This window comes from Panthera leo, chromosome B4 (genome assembly GCF_018350215.1).
Source record: "Panthera leo isolate Ple1 chromosome B4, P.leo_Ple1_pat1.1, whole genome shotgun sequence".
Taxonomy (NCBI): domain Eukaryota; kingdom Metazoa; phylum Chordata; class Mammalia; order Carnivora; family Felidae; genus Panthera; species Panthera leo.
In genome coordinates, this window is record NC_056685.1 from 24,561,425 (window position 1) to 24,580,665 (window position 19,241).

A 19,241-nucleotide genomic window follows, 5' to 3' on the forward strand; every position below is an offset into this window, starting at 1 on the left:
ATAGATGTACTGTCAAACAGGCTTCCTTCCATTCATAGAGCCCAGGCAGCATGAGTTTAGCACTATTCTTAAGGGCCTAGGATTTTCAGAATGGTAAGTAAGCACAGGCTTCAACTTAAAGTCCGCTACATTAGTTCCTAACAAGAGAGTCAGCCTGTCCTTCAAAGCTTTGAACCCAGGTGTTGACTTCCCCCCAGCTGTGAAAGTCCTAAATGGCATCTTAGAATAGAAGGCTGTTTCCTGTACGTTTAAAATCTATTTAGTGTAGCCACCTTCATTAGTTATCTGTCTTATTTAGATTTTCTGGATAATTTGCTGCAGCTTTTACTCAGTGTTTGCTGCTTCACCCTGCACTTTCTTGTTAACAAAAATGGCTTCTTAAACCTCATGAACCAACCTCTGCTAGCTTCAGACTTTTCTTCTGCAGCTTCCTCACCTGTTTCAGTCTTCATACAAATAAGTACATTTAGGGCGTTACTCTGGATTAGGCTTTGGCTGAAGGGGGAGTGTTGTGGTTGGTTTGATTTTGTATCTAGACCACTGAAACTTTCAGCAATGGGCTGTTTGGGTTTTTTATCATTTGTGTGTTCACTTGAATACCACTCAACTTTGCTTGTACAACTTGGCAAACTGATGCAAAAGGCTTATCTTTTAGGCTATCTTGGCTTTCAACATGCTTTCCTTACCAAGCTTAATCATGTCTAGATTTTGATTGAAATTGAAAGATATGTGACTTTTCCTTTCACTTGAACACTAAGATGCCATTATAGGGTTATTAATTGTCCTAATTTCAATATTGTTGTGTCTCAGGGAATGGGGAAGCCCAAGGAGAGAGAAATGGGAAGGTCCCATTGGTGTAGTAATCAGAACACACACAACAGTTATTGATTAAGCTCATGTCTTATATAGGTAGGATTTGTGATATCCCAAAACCATTACGCCATTAACATCAAAGATTACTAGTCATAGATCACGATAACAAATATAATGAAAAAGTTTGAAGTATTGTGAGAATTACCAAAATGTGACACAGACATGAAGCGAGCAAATGCTGTTGGAAAAATGGCACCAAAAGATTTGCTTGATGTAGTGCTGTCACAAACCTTAATTTATAAAAAATACAGTGTTTGCGAAGTATGTTAAGTTAAAGCACAATAAAATGAGATATGCCTATATGGCATATGACACCAGCTGGGTGTCCAACAATTCAATTCTGAAACTACTTACCCAGTGTTAGTGCAGACCCCCAAAGTTAAAGGCTCAGCCCCACAAGACTGGTCCCATTTCAGATACCAGTCACAAGTCCCAGGCCATTCATACTTCTGATCTTCCAGCTATAAATCAGGGTTTCCCACAACCCCCTCCTCAGGTTTGATAATCTGCTAAAATAGCTCACAGAACTAAGAAACATACTTCACGTTTACTGGTCCATTATGAAAGACAAATGGACAGCCAGTTTATTAAGTACACAAGGGTACAGCCAGAAGGGTCCCAAGCAAAAGATGTGGAGTGGATTACTCTTCTTCAGGATGAATCTCTGCACTCCATCTCACTGTTCAAGAGCTTTTATAGAGATCAATCCCCAGCCTTCCCCTCCCAGAAGCTAAGGGGGTGGGGCTAAGAGTTCCCACCTTCTACTAATTACTAGGTCTTTCAAGTGGCCAGCCCAGCCCTGAGGCTATTTAAAGACCCTAGCCTAAATCACCTCATTAGCATAAATCCAGGAGTGATCCAAAGGGTTACCTTATGAATAGTAAGACACTATACCCCACATGAAATTCTAAGGGTTTTAGGAGCTCCTGGCCAAGAAATGGGAACAAAGACCACTGCGAACTAAAATGTAAGTTCAAAGTGGCAAGCGACTTTTTCCTCTATTTTATTCTTTGATTTTTCTCTATTTTACTTTATTTATATAATTATTTAATGTAAAATTGTAAACAGAAGGAATTAGGGGTCCCTGGAAAAAGACAGACAAAGCTTTCTTTACGTAACGCTTCCTGGTCATCTTGTGAAAGAATTTAAGAACAGCCACTATCAGGCCAGGAGATAGCCTAATCATATCAGGGACGATAAGTCAGTGGCAAAACTCCCAGTGTTAGTTCAAAAGTGAAGACTGACCTGACTTATTTTTGAGGATCTCAACTCCTTTGAGCACTCAGATACTGGACCAACTGGAGCGAGAGAATTGATGATGCTGATCCCTTGCTGGCCCTTGTAACTCTGACCTGGACTCAGTCACCTGAAGATGACTACTGCCCCAGTTCCATGATGTATTCCCCACTGCACAAGCTTGTCATAAATATGTATGAAACCCCAGCATAAAACTGCCCCGATTTTGTTATTCAGGGAGACACTGCTTTGGGAAAGATCCCTGGTGTGCTCCTTTACTTGTTCCAAGTAAAACCTTTCCTTTTCCTATTCTTTGGCATGGCTGTGTATTTTGGCTTGACATTACCAAGAGGCAAACCCCGTTCTGGGTAACAAAATGTTTACACAATACCTAGTATACATACTTTATATTTTTTCTTTATTTTATTCATATTGTATCCCAGTGCAACAATAATGCACACAGATGCCAAATAAAGATTTCTTGAGTGAATGAATAAATTAAATGGGTTCTTACCATATTGTCAGAATTGGTTGGAGAGAAACAGAGGAATAACATACAGATAAGTAAGTAGATTGTGTGTAAAAGTGTGTTAGATACTAAAAGTGTCAAGAAGAGAAAATGGAGCAGTGAAAGAGAATAAGGAATATTTTTTAGGGCAGGGTTCTTGAAATTTTAAGTAGGTTGGCTGTGGAAAAGACTCAAGAAAAGATGATTTTTGAGTTAAGAACTGAAGGAAGTCAGAGAGCAAGGTAGACAGAATAAAAGCAATGCAAAGTCCTTGAAGTGAGGGCTTTGCTAGGTGTGTTCCAGAAACAGCAAGGAGGCCAGTATGTCTCGAGTAGAGAAGACGAAGGAGAACACTGTGGTAGATAAATTTGGAGAGGTAATAAAGAACGACAGAGGCTTTCTACATCCTAGTGCTTAGGACTTCTACTTGTATTGTAAGTGAGAAGAGAAGCCATTGGAGGGTTTGAGCAGAGGAGTGATGAGATCTAACTTTGTTTTTAATAGAGCAGATTCAGGGAGAGTAGGAGGGCTATTGCAAAATCCACATATAGATGATGGTGACTTAGAACAGGATGAGAACGGGATGGTGCAGTGAGGAAGTTAAGAATAAAAATCTGCTATAGGTTTACTTTTTTCTAAGTCTGAAACATTTCATTATTTCGTTTATGGTGGTGTCATTTATTTAGCCCATTCCCTTAATGCTGGACAATTCTGCCTTTCCACTGCTTTTTAAACATTTTGATGAAAATTGTCATCTGTGCACAAACAAGCACTTTTCACATTATTTCCTTAGAATAAATTATTAGAAATTAGATTGATGGGAAATTATATGTGTTTGTTTTTTAAATATTTTTGATTCATATAGCCAGAATGCTGTCTTGGAAGAATTACCAGTTTTCTTTCCACCAGCAATAAATCTGAGTATTTACATCTTTTAATATATTGTTCTGATCTACAGTGTATGTTTAACTTTTTACAAATCCCAGATCCTGACAATAAGGAGAATTTTTCTTGTTTCATTTTAAAAAGCACACTACTCAATTTCAACTTTTATCTTCTCTTAGGTTACAGTTCCTCTGAGTCATCTCATCAATGCCTTCCATTCACCAAAAAACACACCTATTTCTGTCAGTGCATCAGCTTCACAAAACCAGCATCGAGATGTAGTTCCTGAGCATGAGTCTCCTGGCAATGAGGTAATAGTTTTTACCCTGATTGTATGAGAAACAGCTTTTTTGATTTAGTATGTTGTAAACATGCCTGAAATGTCTACATTTAGGCATTTGTAACAAGGTGATTTCTGTCTTCAGCTTAATCTCCTTTATGAATAAAGATGTCTAATTCTGGTTTTATTGTACATATGGAAAAGTTATGTTGTCCTATTCTTTACCATTTAATTTATTAAAAATTTCATGTGGCAGGGGTACCTACCTTGCTTAGTTGGAAGAGCGTGTGATTCTTAATCTTAGGGTTGTAAGTTCGAGTCCCGTGTTGGACATGGAGCCTACTTTAAAAAAAACAAAATCATGGGGCACCTGGGTGGCTCTGTCAGTTAAGGGTCCAACTTAAGCTCAGGTCATGATCTCAGGGTTCATGGGTTTGGGCCCCACATTGGACTCTGTGCTGACAGCTGAGCCTGGAGCCTGCTTTGAAATCTCTCTCTCTCTTTCTCTCTCTCTCTCTCTCTCTTTCTCTCTCTCTTTCTCTCTCTCTCTCTCTCTCTCTCTCTCTGTCTTTCAAAAATAAAATAAAACATTAAAAAAGAAATTCATGTGGAAGTGTATTTGGTATTCACTTCCTAGATTGCTAATTGTGTGATACCAGTTAGATATTTTGTGTTGCTCCAGCGGTAGTAGTGAACCCACAATTAACTGACCGTAATTGCCTCCCAAGTCTCAACGAAGGTAGAATAGTAAGAAGTTACCATCTGCTGCCTTACAGGAGATTTCAGTGTAATTGAACGGTTAGAATACAGGGACCTGAAAGTGCAATGTATAAGCTATGAAACTACTTTTCAGTGTTCAGAGAATTATAAAATCAGTGTTTCCTAGGATACAGGGAATTCCCAGCCGAGAAACCTTTGTGTTCACAAGGTTTATTAATAAGGTAGGTGCATGTAGTTCTGAATACATTTTTCACAGAAAACATACTCTGTAGTTAAATTTCCTAAAAACCTTTTTAATCCGTAAATAACTTATGTTCTTAGTCCTGATATCAGAGGCTGTGGCAAAGGGCAGATAAAATGTTCACTCTTGGAAGGGGCGGGGGGTGGGGGGGTGGGGGGGGAATCAGTCTTAAGATAAAATTTTAATTAGATGAAAAATTTGTCTTCAACATCTTTATGCTTTCCTTTTATAATATTTACCTAATTCCTATTGCTTCTTCTAGGGAGTCCATTGTCTTTTCTACTGTGGTGATACCCTTCTCCTAAATTACAGTCCCAGAGAGCCTGCCTGATGAAAATACCACATGTATCAAAATTGCTGCATATAGCAATATTATGTTCATTTTAGAAATTTTGGAAAATACTGTGTAGGTAGAAGAAATAAAATTCACCTATGATCCTGTTCCCCAGAGATAATGCTGTTAACATTTTGTATTTATATCTCATGTCTCTTCTCTTGTACTTTTTTATTTTATAATTGGATCATACTGCATATGCTGATTTAGATACTGCTTTGTTAATTTACTAGTCATTATGAACTTGTTATGCCATACATTTTTTGTATTTTTAAATGACTTCAGAACGTTCATTGTATGATATCCCATTATTGGATATTGTTCCCAATTTTTTGTTGCTATAAACATTACAACTTTTACTGTTTGTGTTGCTAAATCTTTGACTATTTCATTAAGTGAAATTGCTAGGTCAGGGGCTTAAAAAGTAGCTAAATTCTGGAAGCCAATGTTGAGGTTATGAGTAATGGTCTCAGATATAGAATTGGCTTCTTAATCTCTGATACTCCCTCATTAATCCTATTGTTCATCTTTAGTGAGCTTTATTACTGTACAGAACCCGTTTTCTTTCTCCTTAAGCATCCTATCTCATCTCTAATTTCATCTCTACCTTTGCTGTGCAATTGGCTTTGCTTTCATCAAGTCTTGCTCATCCAGATATACACTCTACAATGCAGGTATTAGAACCTTCCTTTCAACTTCCTTCAAGCTACTGACTTATTTTCCCTTTGCTTTCAGACTTCTTGAAATAGCAGTCTGAACATGTAACTACTTGCTAAACTTATATTCACACTGTATCTCATCATAGTTTGGCTACTAGTACCATTTTACAGACTTTGCTAAAGTCAGTTGATTTCCTTTGTGCTAAATGTAGGCCTCTAAAAAAAATCTGTATCTTATTCAACTTTTCCTGAGCATTTGATCTTACTGAACATTTACTGCTTTCAAAATACTCCTGGGGCGCCTGGGTGGCTCAGTCAGTTAAGTCTCCCGACTATTGATTTCCACTCAGGTCATGATCTCAGGATTCATGAGATTGAGTCACGCAGAGGCTGCTTGGGATTCTCCTTCCCTCAAAGATTCGAAATGCTCCCTTGAATTGAGTAATGTTGCATTGATGATGGTGTTTTCTCTTTCTGTTTTGCTGGCTTGTCTTTTTTTGCCAGCCCCTTAAATATTTGGCGTGCATTTATCCTTGATCTAATTTTTGTTACGCACGTTCTTCTAAGTTATGTTACCCGTTTTCATATCTTCACCTAACATCTAGATCTATATACTTAAATATATGCTGATGACTCCCAAATATATCTCCAACCCCAAATTCTCTTTAAATCTTTTAAGTAATTTATTTAGTGCTTTGTTAAAATAACCCCCCCCCCCCCCAGAGAATTTCAGGGATCTCAAAACTAAGATGTCCAGAACTCAGCTACTCTCAACTTCTAGTATATTTGAGATTACAGTGGATTTAGCGCCTTTTTGTCAGGGATTCCAACCAGGAAAGAGAAACCACATAGTCAATTGAGCAGTAAAAGTTTAATGTAAAAAATTAGTGTAATTTTGTAGTTTAATATTTTTAAAACCCTATTTTTATATGGGATGGGAGTAACTAGGGGTTGGCTAATAATAAGTAAACTCTAAAATATACAGGACAAGCAGATTTAAGGTGTGGCTAATACTCCTAGGACTGAGATAGAGCATCATGGGAAGAGTTCTCCACCCACAGGCTGCTGTCCTGACCTTGTTGGAAGAGGGCATGGCCTTGGCTCACTGAATGGCAGAGAAGTCACTGGTGTCATGCTAGCTGCACTTGATGGAAGTTGCCATCTAGGCAGGGAAAGCTGTTCATGGGGATGTCTCTTACTGAAAAAGCTGCAAGGTACTGTACTGCTGGCCACTGTTTACTGTAGGAGCCAAGTTTTGGAGAAGCTATACAAGTGGCTGCCAGATGCTAGAGAAACAATGGGTGTTACAGACAGGAGCCTGCTAATGAGCACACTGGAACCAGGGACAAAAACACTCTTAAGTGTCTCCAGTGGTCTCTACTGACAAAGCTTCACATTGTCCCAGATGGCAAAGAAGAAATATTTAAAGAGCCCAGATCATTGTTCATGGAGCCGAAAAAGGATGAAGAGGAGTTAGGAGACAGTAAAATGATAACTAGCACATCCATCCAGAACCCTTCTCCCTCTCAGTCATTATACTTCATTGGTTTCTCCAAGTATCTATGATTGTTATTTCCATCTTTAGTTAGAGCTTGGTTCAGGCACATACCATTTTTCTCTTGTTCCATCAGCCTTTCTTCAATTCTTTTCTCCATCAGCCTTTTCTTACCCAGTTTATTATCTTTATTTTCTATTTTCTTGGTATAAAACAAACTAATCATATTAGCTATAGAATTAAATTCAGACAAGGCTCTTTACAACTTGACCATAACCTGCCTGTCTTCCTTCCTTCCTTCCTCTCTTTCTCTTTCTCTTTTTCTTTTTTCTTTTTTCTTTTTCTTAACAAGATTTTAAGTACAGCCCTGAGATCAACAGTTACATGCTCCACCAACTGAGCCAGCCAGGTGCCCCATAGCCCATCTTTGTAGTTCATTCTTCCATCACTGATCTTTGGACTACACCCAAACATCCAGGCCCTTTTATGGTAGTTTGTTTGCCCTTTACCCCAAGACTCACCATCATTTTGCAAATTAGGTGTTAACCTCAGTGAAGCTTATCTGATTTAGGAAATTGGTTACTCTGTGTTTTCTTACTACTTTTTGTTTTAAAAATCTCTGTAAAGCAGTTACTATGTTGTATGATAATTGCTATGTTTATATGCATCTTATTTCTCTTTACATTCCAGGGACCTGACAGCCAATAAGTAAGGGAAATAATTTTAAGTTAAGAATCTCCACTTCCCTTTTGAAGTCTTTGTATTGTAAATAGACTTTTTGGCTTCCTGTTTTTTAAAAGGTGACTTTTGAAAAGTAGCTTTTGAGTATTGTAGTCCTTTTGTTTTCATTGTAATAATATCCTTTATGTTGTATAGCTTTTAGTAGTTTAAAGAGCACTTTTTTTTTAAGTTAATTTTTGAGAGAGCAGGCATGGACATGTGAGCAGGGAAGGGGCAGAGAGAGAGAGAATTGCAAGCAGGCTCCATGCTGTCAGTGCAAAGCCTGATGCAGGGCTCGATCTCACGAACTATGAGATCATGACCTGAGCTGAAATCAAGAGTTGGATGCTTAACAGATGGAGAACAGACAAATAAGAAAATGCTCAACGTCACTCATCATCAGGGAAATACAAATCAAAACCACAATGAGATACCACCTTACACCTGTCAGAATGGCTAACATTAACAACTCAGGCAACAACAGATGTTGGCAAGGGTGTGGAGAAAAAGGATCTCTTTTGCCCTGCTGGTGGGAATGCAAACTGTTGCAGCCACTCTGGAAAACAGTATGGAGGTTCCTCAAAAAATTAAAAATAGAACTACTCTACGACCCAGAGATTGCACTACTAGGTATTTAACCAAGAGATACAGGTGTGCTGTTTCAAAGGGGCACACACACCCTAATGTTTATAGCTGTGCTGTTGACAATAGCCAAACTATGGAAAGAGCTCAAACGTTCATTAACGGATGAATGGATAAAGAAGATGAAGAAGATGTGGTATATGTATGTGTGTGTGTGCCAAGTATTACTTGGATCAAAAAGAATGAAATCTTGCCATTTGCAACGATGTGGATAGAACTGGAGGGTTATTATGCTAAGCAAAATTAGAGACAAATATATGACTTCACCCATATGAGGAATTTAAGATACTAAAGAGATGAACATAAGGGAAGGGAAGCAAAAAGAATATAAAAACAGGGAGGGGGACAAAACCTAAGAGACTCTTAAATATAGAGAGCAAACAGAGGGTTGCTGGCTGGCTTGTGGGAGGGGGGATGAGCTAAATGGGTAAGGGGCACTAAGGAATCTACTCCTGAAATCATTGTTGCCCTGTATGCTAACTAACTTGGATGTAAATTAAACAATTAAAAAAGAAAAGAGTTGGATGCTGAACTGGCTGAGCCACTCAGGGGCCCCAGTAGTTTAAAGAGCACGTTTAAATATTTTCCTTCATCATGCCTTTGACTATCTTCCTATGTATGTTAGGATATGTCAGATGACCAAGGCATGATCTTTTCTGTTTATCCATACCATCTTGTGAAGTAGGCATATTTCATCGTCATTTTACTAATGAGGAAATGGATTCTAAGAATATGAATGACTTGTCAGGGCGCCTGGGTGGCTCAGTTGGTTAAGCATCCAACCTTGGCTCAGGTCATGATCTCTCAGTTCGTGAGTTCAAGCCCCAACTTGGGCTCTGTGACAGCTCAGAGCCTGAAGCCTGCTTCAGATTCTGTGTCTTTCTCTCTCTTTGCCGCTTTCCCACTCGTGCGCTGTATGTCTCTCAAAAATAAACGTGAAAAAAAATTAAAAAGGAATATGGATGACTTGTCACACAGCTAGTAAGTGACAAACCCCTGGACATCAATCCAGAGCTATATAATCCATCGATCTAACTTTATTTTTTGTGCATGCAACTTCATGTATCTAACTTCACCTCAGTCATCAGAAGCTGATACTTGGGCTATTTATTTTTGCTTTCCTTGCTTGAACTTTCAGGTGTCTGAGGCTTGTAATTGTTACTTGTCTTTAATGTCTGCTTGACAGTTTCCATGGACAAGAAAATAACTCCTATCCAATCTGTAGTTCGTTTAGAACTGTTGTAATGTGACTTTATTTTCTTGCCTGGTTTTCATACATTTTTCACTTTGTTCATTGTCCCTCCTTATTAGAAGTTAGATATGGGTAACTATAGAACTTCTCAGTTCGAAGAAGGATCTCGGCAATGAGGCCAGAGGAGTGAGATGTCCTCTGGTAACGGCATACTCTTTTTTTTTTTTTTTTTAATCAAATGGACTTTTGTTTATTAGAGACTGGAGGAGGCTTTAAATGTCTATAACTTCACAATACTATTGGAAATGTGATATTTTTAACCTTTGTCAAACTTCCTGTGACTGACCTCCATAAAGCTAGAACTATAAAAATATTTGTACCGATTTAGTTTTTAAATATGAGAAAAGAGGAATCAATATATTTGTTACATTTAAAAAATTCATATTTCAACTGATAAGAACTCTTTGGTTAAATATCTTGATGATAATACAGTCTTGGTTGACTCAATCCTTTACAGCCTGTACTTAATTTAAGAGACCTTGGATTATCTGAATTAAAAATTGGACAGATTGATCAACTGGTAGACCATCTACTTCCTGGATTTTGTAAAGGCAAGAGCATTTCTTCCCATTGGCATACGTCTCATGTCTCTGCACAGTCCTTCTTTGAAAATAAATATGGTAAGTTAGTCTATTTTTTGTTCCAATTTAAGTAAGTGGTCGTAGTTATTAATAATATAACAGGTAGCATTTATTCATTTTTAAAGTTGTTTATTTATTTATTTTGAGAGAGTCAGAGTGTGAACAGGGGAGGGGCGGGGGAGAGAATACCAAGCAGACTCCACGCTGTTAGTGTAGAGTCCCATGCAGGGCTCCAACCCACGAAACCGTGAGATCATGACCTGAGCAGAAACCGAGAGTAGGACACTTAACTAAGCCACCCAAGCGCCCAACAGATAGCATTTGTTAATGTTTACTGTGTGTCAAGTTCTTTCCTGAATTCATTTGTTTGTTCTTTCTTTTATAACTTTTCATACTGGAATAATTTTAGATTTATAGAAAATCTGCAAAAGAGTACTGAGTTTCTATATATCCTTCAACTGCCTTCCCCTAATGTTAACTGCTTACTTAACCATGGTGCATTTGTCAAAACTGAGAAATGAACATTGGTACGGTACTTTTAACTATAGACTGTATTTAGACTTTACCAAATAAAGTTTAATTTTACTAAATTACTGGTTTTTCCATTAGGGTTCTTTATTTGTCCCAAGATGTAATATAGCATACAAAACAGATTTTAGAATAGTGGAGTATTGTTTTAATTTTAGGTGACAAACCTTCACTGGATTCCAGGTACTGTACTAATTTCTGAGAATACATTGAAGAAATAGTCCTGGTCCCTTTATTTTATAGAATGTCTATATTTTCTTATTTAAATCTTGTAACAATCTGTTATTATAATGAGTGGGTAGTTTGTTAAAAGGATTTCCACTTCATAAATTTCTTTTTGGTTGATACTTGAACAGTGAATGTTAGACCTTATCAAAATACTTGTTTAGGGTCACCTGGATGGCTCAGTTGGTTAAGCATCTGACACTTGACTTCAGCTCAGGTCATGATCTCAGTGTTCATGAGATTGAGCCCCATGTCGGGCTCTGTGCTGACAACGTGGAGCCTACTTGGTATTCATATTCTCCTTCTCTCTCTCTCTCTCTCTCTCTCTCTCTCTTTCTTTCTCTCTCCCTCTCCCTCCCTCCCCACCCGCCCCTCTCTGCCTGTCCCTGCTCTGTTCCCTCTTTCTATCAAAATAAATTTTAAAAACTTGAAAAAAATACTTGTTTGGTATTTTAAAAACTTGAAAAAAAATACTTGTTTTATATTGATGAAAGAACATGTTTTTAAAAATCAGTACAAATTATAACACAAAAGTGCAGGTTTAAATAGTTTTGTGATAAAGGATTGATTTGAAGCTGTACATTGTATACACTTAATTCATTTACTAATTTTTCGTTGTTTTGCCTTTATTTCATATAAGAGTTGTGAGAAAAAGGTGAAGTTTCGGAGCCTGGGGGCTTGGACTAACAATCTATCCTACCTCCTTCCTGAGAGAAGTCTTGAAGCTTAGTGGTTAAGGGTGAGGAGTAGACCAGGATCAAACTCAATCCTGAGACTGAGGAGCTGTGGCATTTCCCTTATTCCTCTAAACTGCTGTTTTCTCATGTGAAGCCTGGGGAAAAACTCCTTATCTCACTGTGTAGGATCAAATGAAATAATGAAAGTAGTTTACTTAGCCCAAACTACTTTATTCCTTGGCCCATAGTAAGTGTCCAGTAGAGTTAAATTTTTGTTACCATCATTGATGTATAGTAGTAGTATTATTACTATGGCTCTTTTGGCCTGTGTATTTACATTTCCTTTTAAAGTTGTGCCTCTTCCTGCCAGCTGTTTCTTGGCTTAGGCAGACAGAGGTATTAAGAAGGAGTTTGTTGATGTGACTATAGGATTCCTAGAAAAATCCCTGAACTCTTAATTGGGATATTGGGATAGATAAGAATCTGTTTCAATCGATGCTGTTTACTTTTTCCCTAGGCTCATGGATGTTAAGTAGGATGGGGCCCATTAGTCAACAGTAGGAGTTTCAAGGATAGCCAGTTTATGGCTTCCAGCTGTGGAAGGAACTGTCTTTGTACCCAGTGACCTGAAGCTTTGAGAGAGAAAGATTACCGTGCTTCTGGTTTACAGTGTTTACTCATCACATTATTCATCTGAGTGTTTGAAATTGTCTCTAGGAAATAGCAGTTCTTTTCTCTACGTGCTTTTGACTAACAGTAACTTTAGCTAAACATACGTACCTTTTCCCTTTTGGTTTGAATTTAATTTTATTGGCAGCCAGGGTCATCTACCAGATAAAAAAGATAATCTAAGGGACAAGTGATAGACAGGATAGTGATGAAGAACTGTAATTAGATTAGTAGTGCTCTTAGAAACTCATACAAGCAGAGCCATATGAACAAATAAAAGGCTAAACTCATATTTTTATATTTCTAATATTTGGTAAAATTACTATAGTTCATGACTTCTTTTAGCTTGGTAACTAGAAAATTTGCTTTTTTCAATTTTCCTCCAGGTTACTTAGATATGTTTAGTACTTTACGTTCCTCTTGCCTGTATAGACAACATTCAAGAACTCTTAAAAGTATTTGTTCAGATCTTCAGTACTGGCCAGGTATGAAGCACCTGTATTTATTTTGAAAAACATAGTAGATTATTCAATGGATTCTGATTTGTCTTTCTTAATCATATTAATGTTTGTAAGCATTCATTTGTAGCTCACAATAAACTGATAGAGTGTTTGGAATCAGTTAATTTGGGTATGTCCAGTATTTTTAATCTGGAAAATACATAATAGCTGAATTTTTAATGTGAGTGATAAGTGCCACAATAAATCAACCTCTAGGGAACTTATCTACAGCTTTAAAATAATTAATAAGCACATTTGTTTACTTCCATATTTTTAAAATTTCATTTTCAAAATTGTTTCAATCCATTACAATGACAAAAAAATTTAATGAGGAAAAAGTCAGGGCAGCAGCAGAGGGGTTTCGTCCGTGGACCAGAAATTTGAGGACTTTCCATAGGGTATAAAATAGATGACCTCACATTGATAGCAAAATCAAATATGCATGTATTTATATTGATTTAATACCAGACACTAGTGGTTAAGTGTCAGGTGACAGTGATAATTATAAATAAGAACAACATATGTTACCTACCTTCATGGAACTTAGAATAGAGTGACACGAAATAGGTGTGTGCTGTTATTTCTAGTAGAACTTAGGAAAAACCTCAATTTCCAAGTCAGTAATTGTGGGCTCTGGGATGATTCATAAACAGTTGAATCGAAAGATTCCCCAAAATGGGCCAGTTTCAGAAAGGGCTTGCAACTTTTAGGCTATAATTGGCAAAAGACACTTTTGTAATAAAGGGTGTGTGTGTGTGTGTGTGTGTGTGTGTGTGTGTGTGTATGTGTGTGTAGAGAAGTCTGTCTCTGAAGATTGTGTTTGAGCATTGATGCCAAGGAGAGAAATAATGGACTTGAGTCATGCACTAAGGGTATCCTGCTCATTCATTAAAAGTCCATGTTTCATAGTATAAAGGCATTTACCACCTTGGTAGTTTTAAGAAAACCTCTATTTACAATCAGTACCAATCACTGTATTCCCTTTACAATTACAAATGGATCAGCAAGAATCTCCACATGTTTGAGGAAAACTTACAGCATGAAAGAGATACCAAGTAGGGCACAGAGACCAGTAATCCTCTGAAGAAATGGTTAATGCAAAAGACAGAAGAATACTTAAGAAGGATGATACATTTTTTAAATATTCATGGAAGACTTCTAAAAACTGAGCATGTATTAAAGTATGAAAAAATATCTTAATAAATTTTCAAAAAGTTAGTAACTCACAGGTCAGGTTCTCTGATCATATGATAAAATGGAAATCATATAACAGGATACCTTAAAAGTTCCTAAAACAAAATTTCCTAACTATGGAAATTTAAAAATACTTTTCTAAATGTCTTGTGGCTAAAGGGAAAGAAAAACAAATTATAGACAATTAGTAATGAACCACAAGGAAAATCAACATACCAAAATCTTTGAGTTGAAGACCTATTGATGCTGAGTGCATCGTATAATTTATTAGGAAATAAGAAAGATGGAAACTAAATTGATGAAGCAATCATTCTGAGAATTTCTTTAAACGAATGTGAGAAATTGAAAAGTATAAAACATGAAATGAATACAACATCCAGGGGGTTTTAATTAAATGAAGAACAAATTTAATTTGAGGGAAAAAAAAGAATGGTCTGATTAAAAACAATGAGAAAATAATGTTAGAAGTGAAAAGTGGTAACAGCCACAGATAATGAAGATTTTAAACTTTTAAGAGTGTGTATAAATAAAAATATGTTGAAAAAATATACAAGTTATAAATTAGTAGTATTGACCCAAGAAAAAAGATAAGACAATAACTATAAAATTTGAAAGAGTATTTTTCAAATATAATCCCACTGCCCCAGAGGAGGTAGCCTCAGATGGTTTTATGGTTGTGTTCTGTTTTCCAGGATCAGCAGTTTCCTATTCTTTATAACTTTCTTAATAAAGAAAAAGGTAGAATAGGCTTCCCTGTTTATTCCACAAGATCGCAGATACTAAAATGTTAGCACAAAAAAGAATCCAATAGATCGATTTCACTTAATAATATAAATACAGAAATCCTAAATAAAATCTGAAAAAGCAAGTACAGAAATTGCTGTCAATATGATTGAGGAATACAAAAGTGATTCAGTATTAGGAAGTATGTTAATTTATCATGTTAATTGATTAGAGAAGAAAAACTATTATTTTAGTGTATGAAAAAGACATGTAATATATTTTAATTGTTACACTTCTAGAATGTTGTAGAAAGCTAGAATAGAAAGTAAGCTTAAGGAAAGGGCAAAATTTTGATTGTTTTTGCTTACCAGGTAAGATGCTTGCTTACTAGGAAACTTAAAATCACCTGAAAAGCTACTCTGGTATCATATGAGATAAATGTCTCAAAATCAAGATCTTATATTCTAGCAGTAGGTTTTATTTATAGTTTTCTTCAAACCCAGTAAATCTTTTATCCTGACAAGAAATATTCAACATGATGTACACATACATATGTATATATGTATGCCTGTGAAACTTTACTGAAGGAATCAAAGAGCTGAGTAAAATAAAATGAAAGAATGCCACAATCGTCTTTGAAAGGATTTTGTACTGTGACAGTTTTAATGTATGACCAAATTTATTAATTAAGTGCAACCCCAATCAAAACCCTAAACACTTGCTATGAAAACCGAGAAGTTGATTTTAAACTTGGGCTTAGTAAAATGGGGTGCCTGGCTGGCTCAATCAGTAGAACATCCAACTTTTGATCTTGGGGTCATGAGTTCAAGAGATCACTTATAAATAAATAAAATAAACAAACGTGGGCCTAAACAAAAAGGGAATCAGATCCCCCCCTGCTTTTTTTTTAAATAAGTTCCAAATAGGCAAAGGTCTGAACAAAAGAATTAAAAATTAAGTCAGTAGATTCCTTTTAAAATCATAGTTCGGGGATGAGGCTCTCTAATCAAAACACAGTAACACAGTGCAGAAAACAAAAAATTAAAAGATAAGGCTACATTAACTTTATAAAGTGTTACATCAAAAGACAAAGACATTAAAATAAATATTTCAAATATACATGACCTCAAGTTACATGCATTCTTTTACAAATGAAAATGGGAAAGGTCATGAGTGATCAATTTGCTAAAGAAATAAAATATTTAATGAAAGAAAAAAATTGTTTCTAAGTTTTCCCCCATAATCTTAAATGCAGATTTAAACAAGACCCTACTTTTTGCTTATCACACTTGTACAAATTAAAAACATTTATGTTAACCTGGGTTGCACAGGATGTGGAGAAAAGGATACTCCTATTCATTGGTGGGTATATAAATCCATAACAGCCTTCTAGAGAGCAATTTCTTAGTGTTAAATAATTCACACCTCACAGCTTCACATTAAGAATTTAGCCTACATTTGCTGAAAGATGATATGTACAAGAATTATAACTGCACCATTTTTAGCAATAAGAAAACAGGAAACAACTGTCCATAGTAGAAAAGTAGTAGAATATTCAAATTGCTATACACTGAAAATTAGAAGAATGTTAACAGCCATTAAATTGAATGCATTGTCTGACCTGTTCTGAAAAATGTCCATGATATAGTGTTAAGTGAAAGAAGACAAAAAATTATACACTATTTTTATAGAAAGAGCATGTGTTAAAATACATACAAGTGTAGTCATGAAATTGTTGAGTGGTTACTTCTGGGAAGTGGGATTGGGGTTTGAGGAATTAGACACTGACTTGTATTTGATACTCATCAGTGGGTTTTTTTTTTTTTTAACATTTTAAAACTCTCAAGAAATTGTAAACTTAATTTACAAATTAAACCCATTTTGATGACCTTAATTACTAGTATAGTGAAGCGTCAGGCAAAGAACTATGTTAAAAAATGAGATAGTAAACTAGGATATACAGGCTTGGTGTTAGTTTCAAATCTTAGGCATTTTCCTTATAAAATTTTACAATGAGATACTATTTAAAAATGTAAATGTAATACTATTCTGTTCAGTTTTCATACAGTCTCGGGGTTTTAAAACTTTGAAATCAAGAACACGGCGTCTACAGTCCACCTCTGAAAGATTGGCAGAAACACAGCATATAGCGCCATCATTTGTAAAGGTAATTAGAACTCTTTTTTGTTGTTTGAAAAAGCAATACATTTCAAATTATTAAAATGAGAACCTTCATTATCTGGTTTCTTTTATTGGCCAACTGATTTTCTAAAGGATTAATAACCTGTGTTAAGTCATTATACCTACATCTTTTCTGAGTGCCAGTCATGTCTCTCCATTGGCCTGTTAGACATCTCCCTTTGTCCTTTTTCCTACCAACCTACACCTGTTTGTGTGTTCTCTGTGTTCATGAATAGCATCCACCCAAGCTAGAAACCTGATGATCAACTTTGATTTATTCATCTCTCTCCTCTCACGCCCATTAATCACTAAAGTTCTATTGATCCAGCCTCTTAAATACTTCTTAGGTCTGTTTCTTTTCATCCCCAATTCCACTGCATAGATAGACTTTAACAATTTTTGCCCAAGTGACTCAAATATACACGTATTTAATCTCCTTGTCTTTAGTTTTGCTACCTTCAGTTTAGACTCCAGACTGCCACCCTCCCACCAATCTGTCTAAAATGTATTAATATAATAATTGTATTCCTCTGCTTTATTGTCAGATTCATGCCATAGTACACAGGGCATTTCATCTTTTGGCCCCTGCCTACTATTTTTCTGTTCTCATCTTTCATTATGGCATCCCCTCTGAACCTCTGTCCTGCTCCTCTCTTGCATTTTTAAGTCCTGTTACACAAGGTTGCGTGTAGTTCTTGAGCACTGAAGGCTGTTATTTAATGACTCTGTCAACTTGTTTATGCTTTGTGTTGCCTGTGGTTTAGAAATCCTGTTTTCGGGGTGTTGGGTGGCTTAGTTGGTTAAGCGCCCAACTTTGGCTTGGGTCATGATCTCTTGGTTCGTGACCTTGAGCCCTGCACCGGGCTCATTGCCCTCAGGGCAGAGCCCACTTCAGATCCTCTGTTCCTCTTTCTCTCTACTCCCCGCCCCCAGTTTCTCAAAAGTAAAAATAAAATGTTAAAAAAAATTTAGAAATCCCGTTCTCTGGAATGCCTTTCCTGACTTCCTGAGGTAGCATTTATTTTACCAGACCTAGAACTTCTAACATAATAACAAAATGACTTCAAAAAATTGATTATTTGTGTATCTCTCCCCACTAGTCTGAGAACATTCAGATCATTCATTATTTATCTTTACATTTTCAGAGCTTCTATAAGGCCAAGTATATAAAAGATGCTCAGTAAACATTTAATAAATTGATGAGGTTTTTCCTCTACTAGAGATAAAGGAGTGTGAACATCAAACCATTAGAACCCTAAGTCCACCTGTGACCTATTTGTTGTTTTCACTATAGTGTCCTTTTTTGTTTGTTTGTTTGTTTGTTTGTTTGTTTTTGGGAGTGAAGAGAGTGTGAGCAGGGGCAGAGAGAAAAGGAGACACAGAATCCGAAGCAGGCTCCAGGCTCCAAGCTGTCAGCACAGAGCCTGACGCTGGGTTTGAGCCCACAAACTGTGAGATCATGACCTGAGCTGAAGTTGACGTTTAACTGACTGAGCCACCCAGGTGCCCCTCAGTATAGTGTTCTTACAGAGAGTTTCTTGACCTGAATTGATTGATGCAAGTGTAAGGTCCAAAGTTAGTTTTCTAGCCATTGATGAAGTAATTTATTGTTGAGTATTACTGTAATTCTTCACACAGACGGTAAAAATTAGAATTTCTAGACTCTTTGAATGAATATTTTTGTGAGTTGTGATTATATTTTTGGAGTGTGTTATCTGTATAGTCAATCAATACTGATGTGTTGTTTGTGTATTTAGGGGTTCCTTTTGCGGGACAGAGGATCAGATGTTGAGAGTTTGGACAAACTCATGAAGACCAAAAATATACCCGAAGCTCACCAAGATGCGTTTAAAACTGGTTTCGCAGAGGGTTTTCTGAAAGCGCAAGCACTAACACAAAAAACCAATGGTAAGTTGATTTGACCCCATTCATATTTGGGTAGATACCTAAAAGGAAGTCATAGTCCTGTATTTAAGTGATTACAAATCTTTTTTCTAACAATTACCACTTTTTCACTGCTTATATTCTGTTATATTTGTAATGTAAGCTGTGTCAAAATGGAAATATCTGTGGACTCTTTGCCTTGTTTTGAGAACCTATGTCAAGGACAGAAGCCTG

At 36.4% G+C, this 19,241-nt stretch overlaps 1 protein-coding gene across 1 annotated transcript in view; it reads left to right on the forward strand.

The window, feature by feature from the left end:
• Nucleotides 1–19,241, forward strand: part of YME1L1 (YME1 like 1 ATPase) — a 50,710-nt gene that overhangs the window by 5,457 nt on the left and 26,012 nt on the right. The window contains exons 2-6 of the mRNA XM_042945180.1: nt 3,682–3,813; nt 10,303–10,465; nt 12,912–13,010; nt 17,000–17,109; nt 18,881–19,031. Of these exons, the coding sequence (XP_042801114.1) occupies nt 3,682–3,813; nt 10,303–10,465; nt 12,912–13,010; nt 17,000–17,109; nt 18,881–19,031 (655 nt within the window). The remainder of the gene's footprint in view (nt 1–3,681; nt 3,814–10,302; nt 10,466–12,911; nt 13,011–16,999; nt 17,110–18,880; nt 19,032–19,241) is intronic.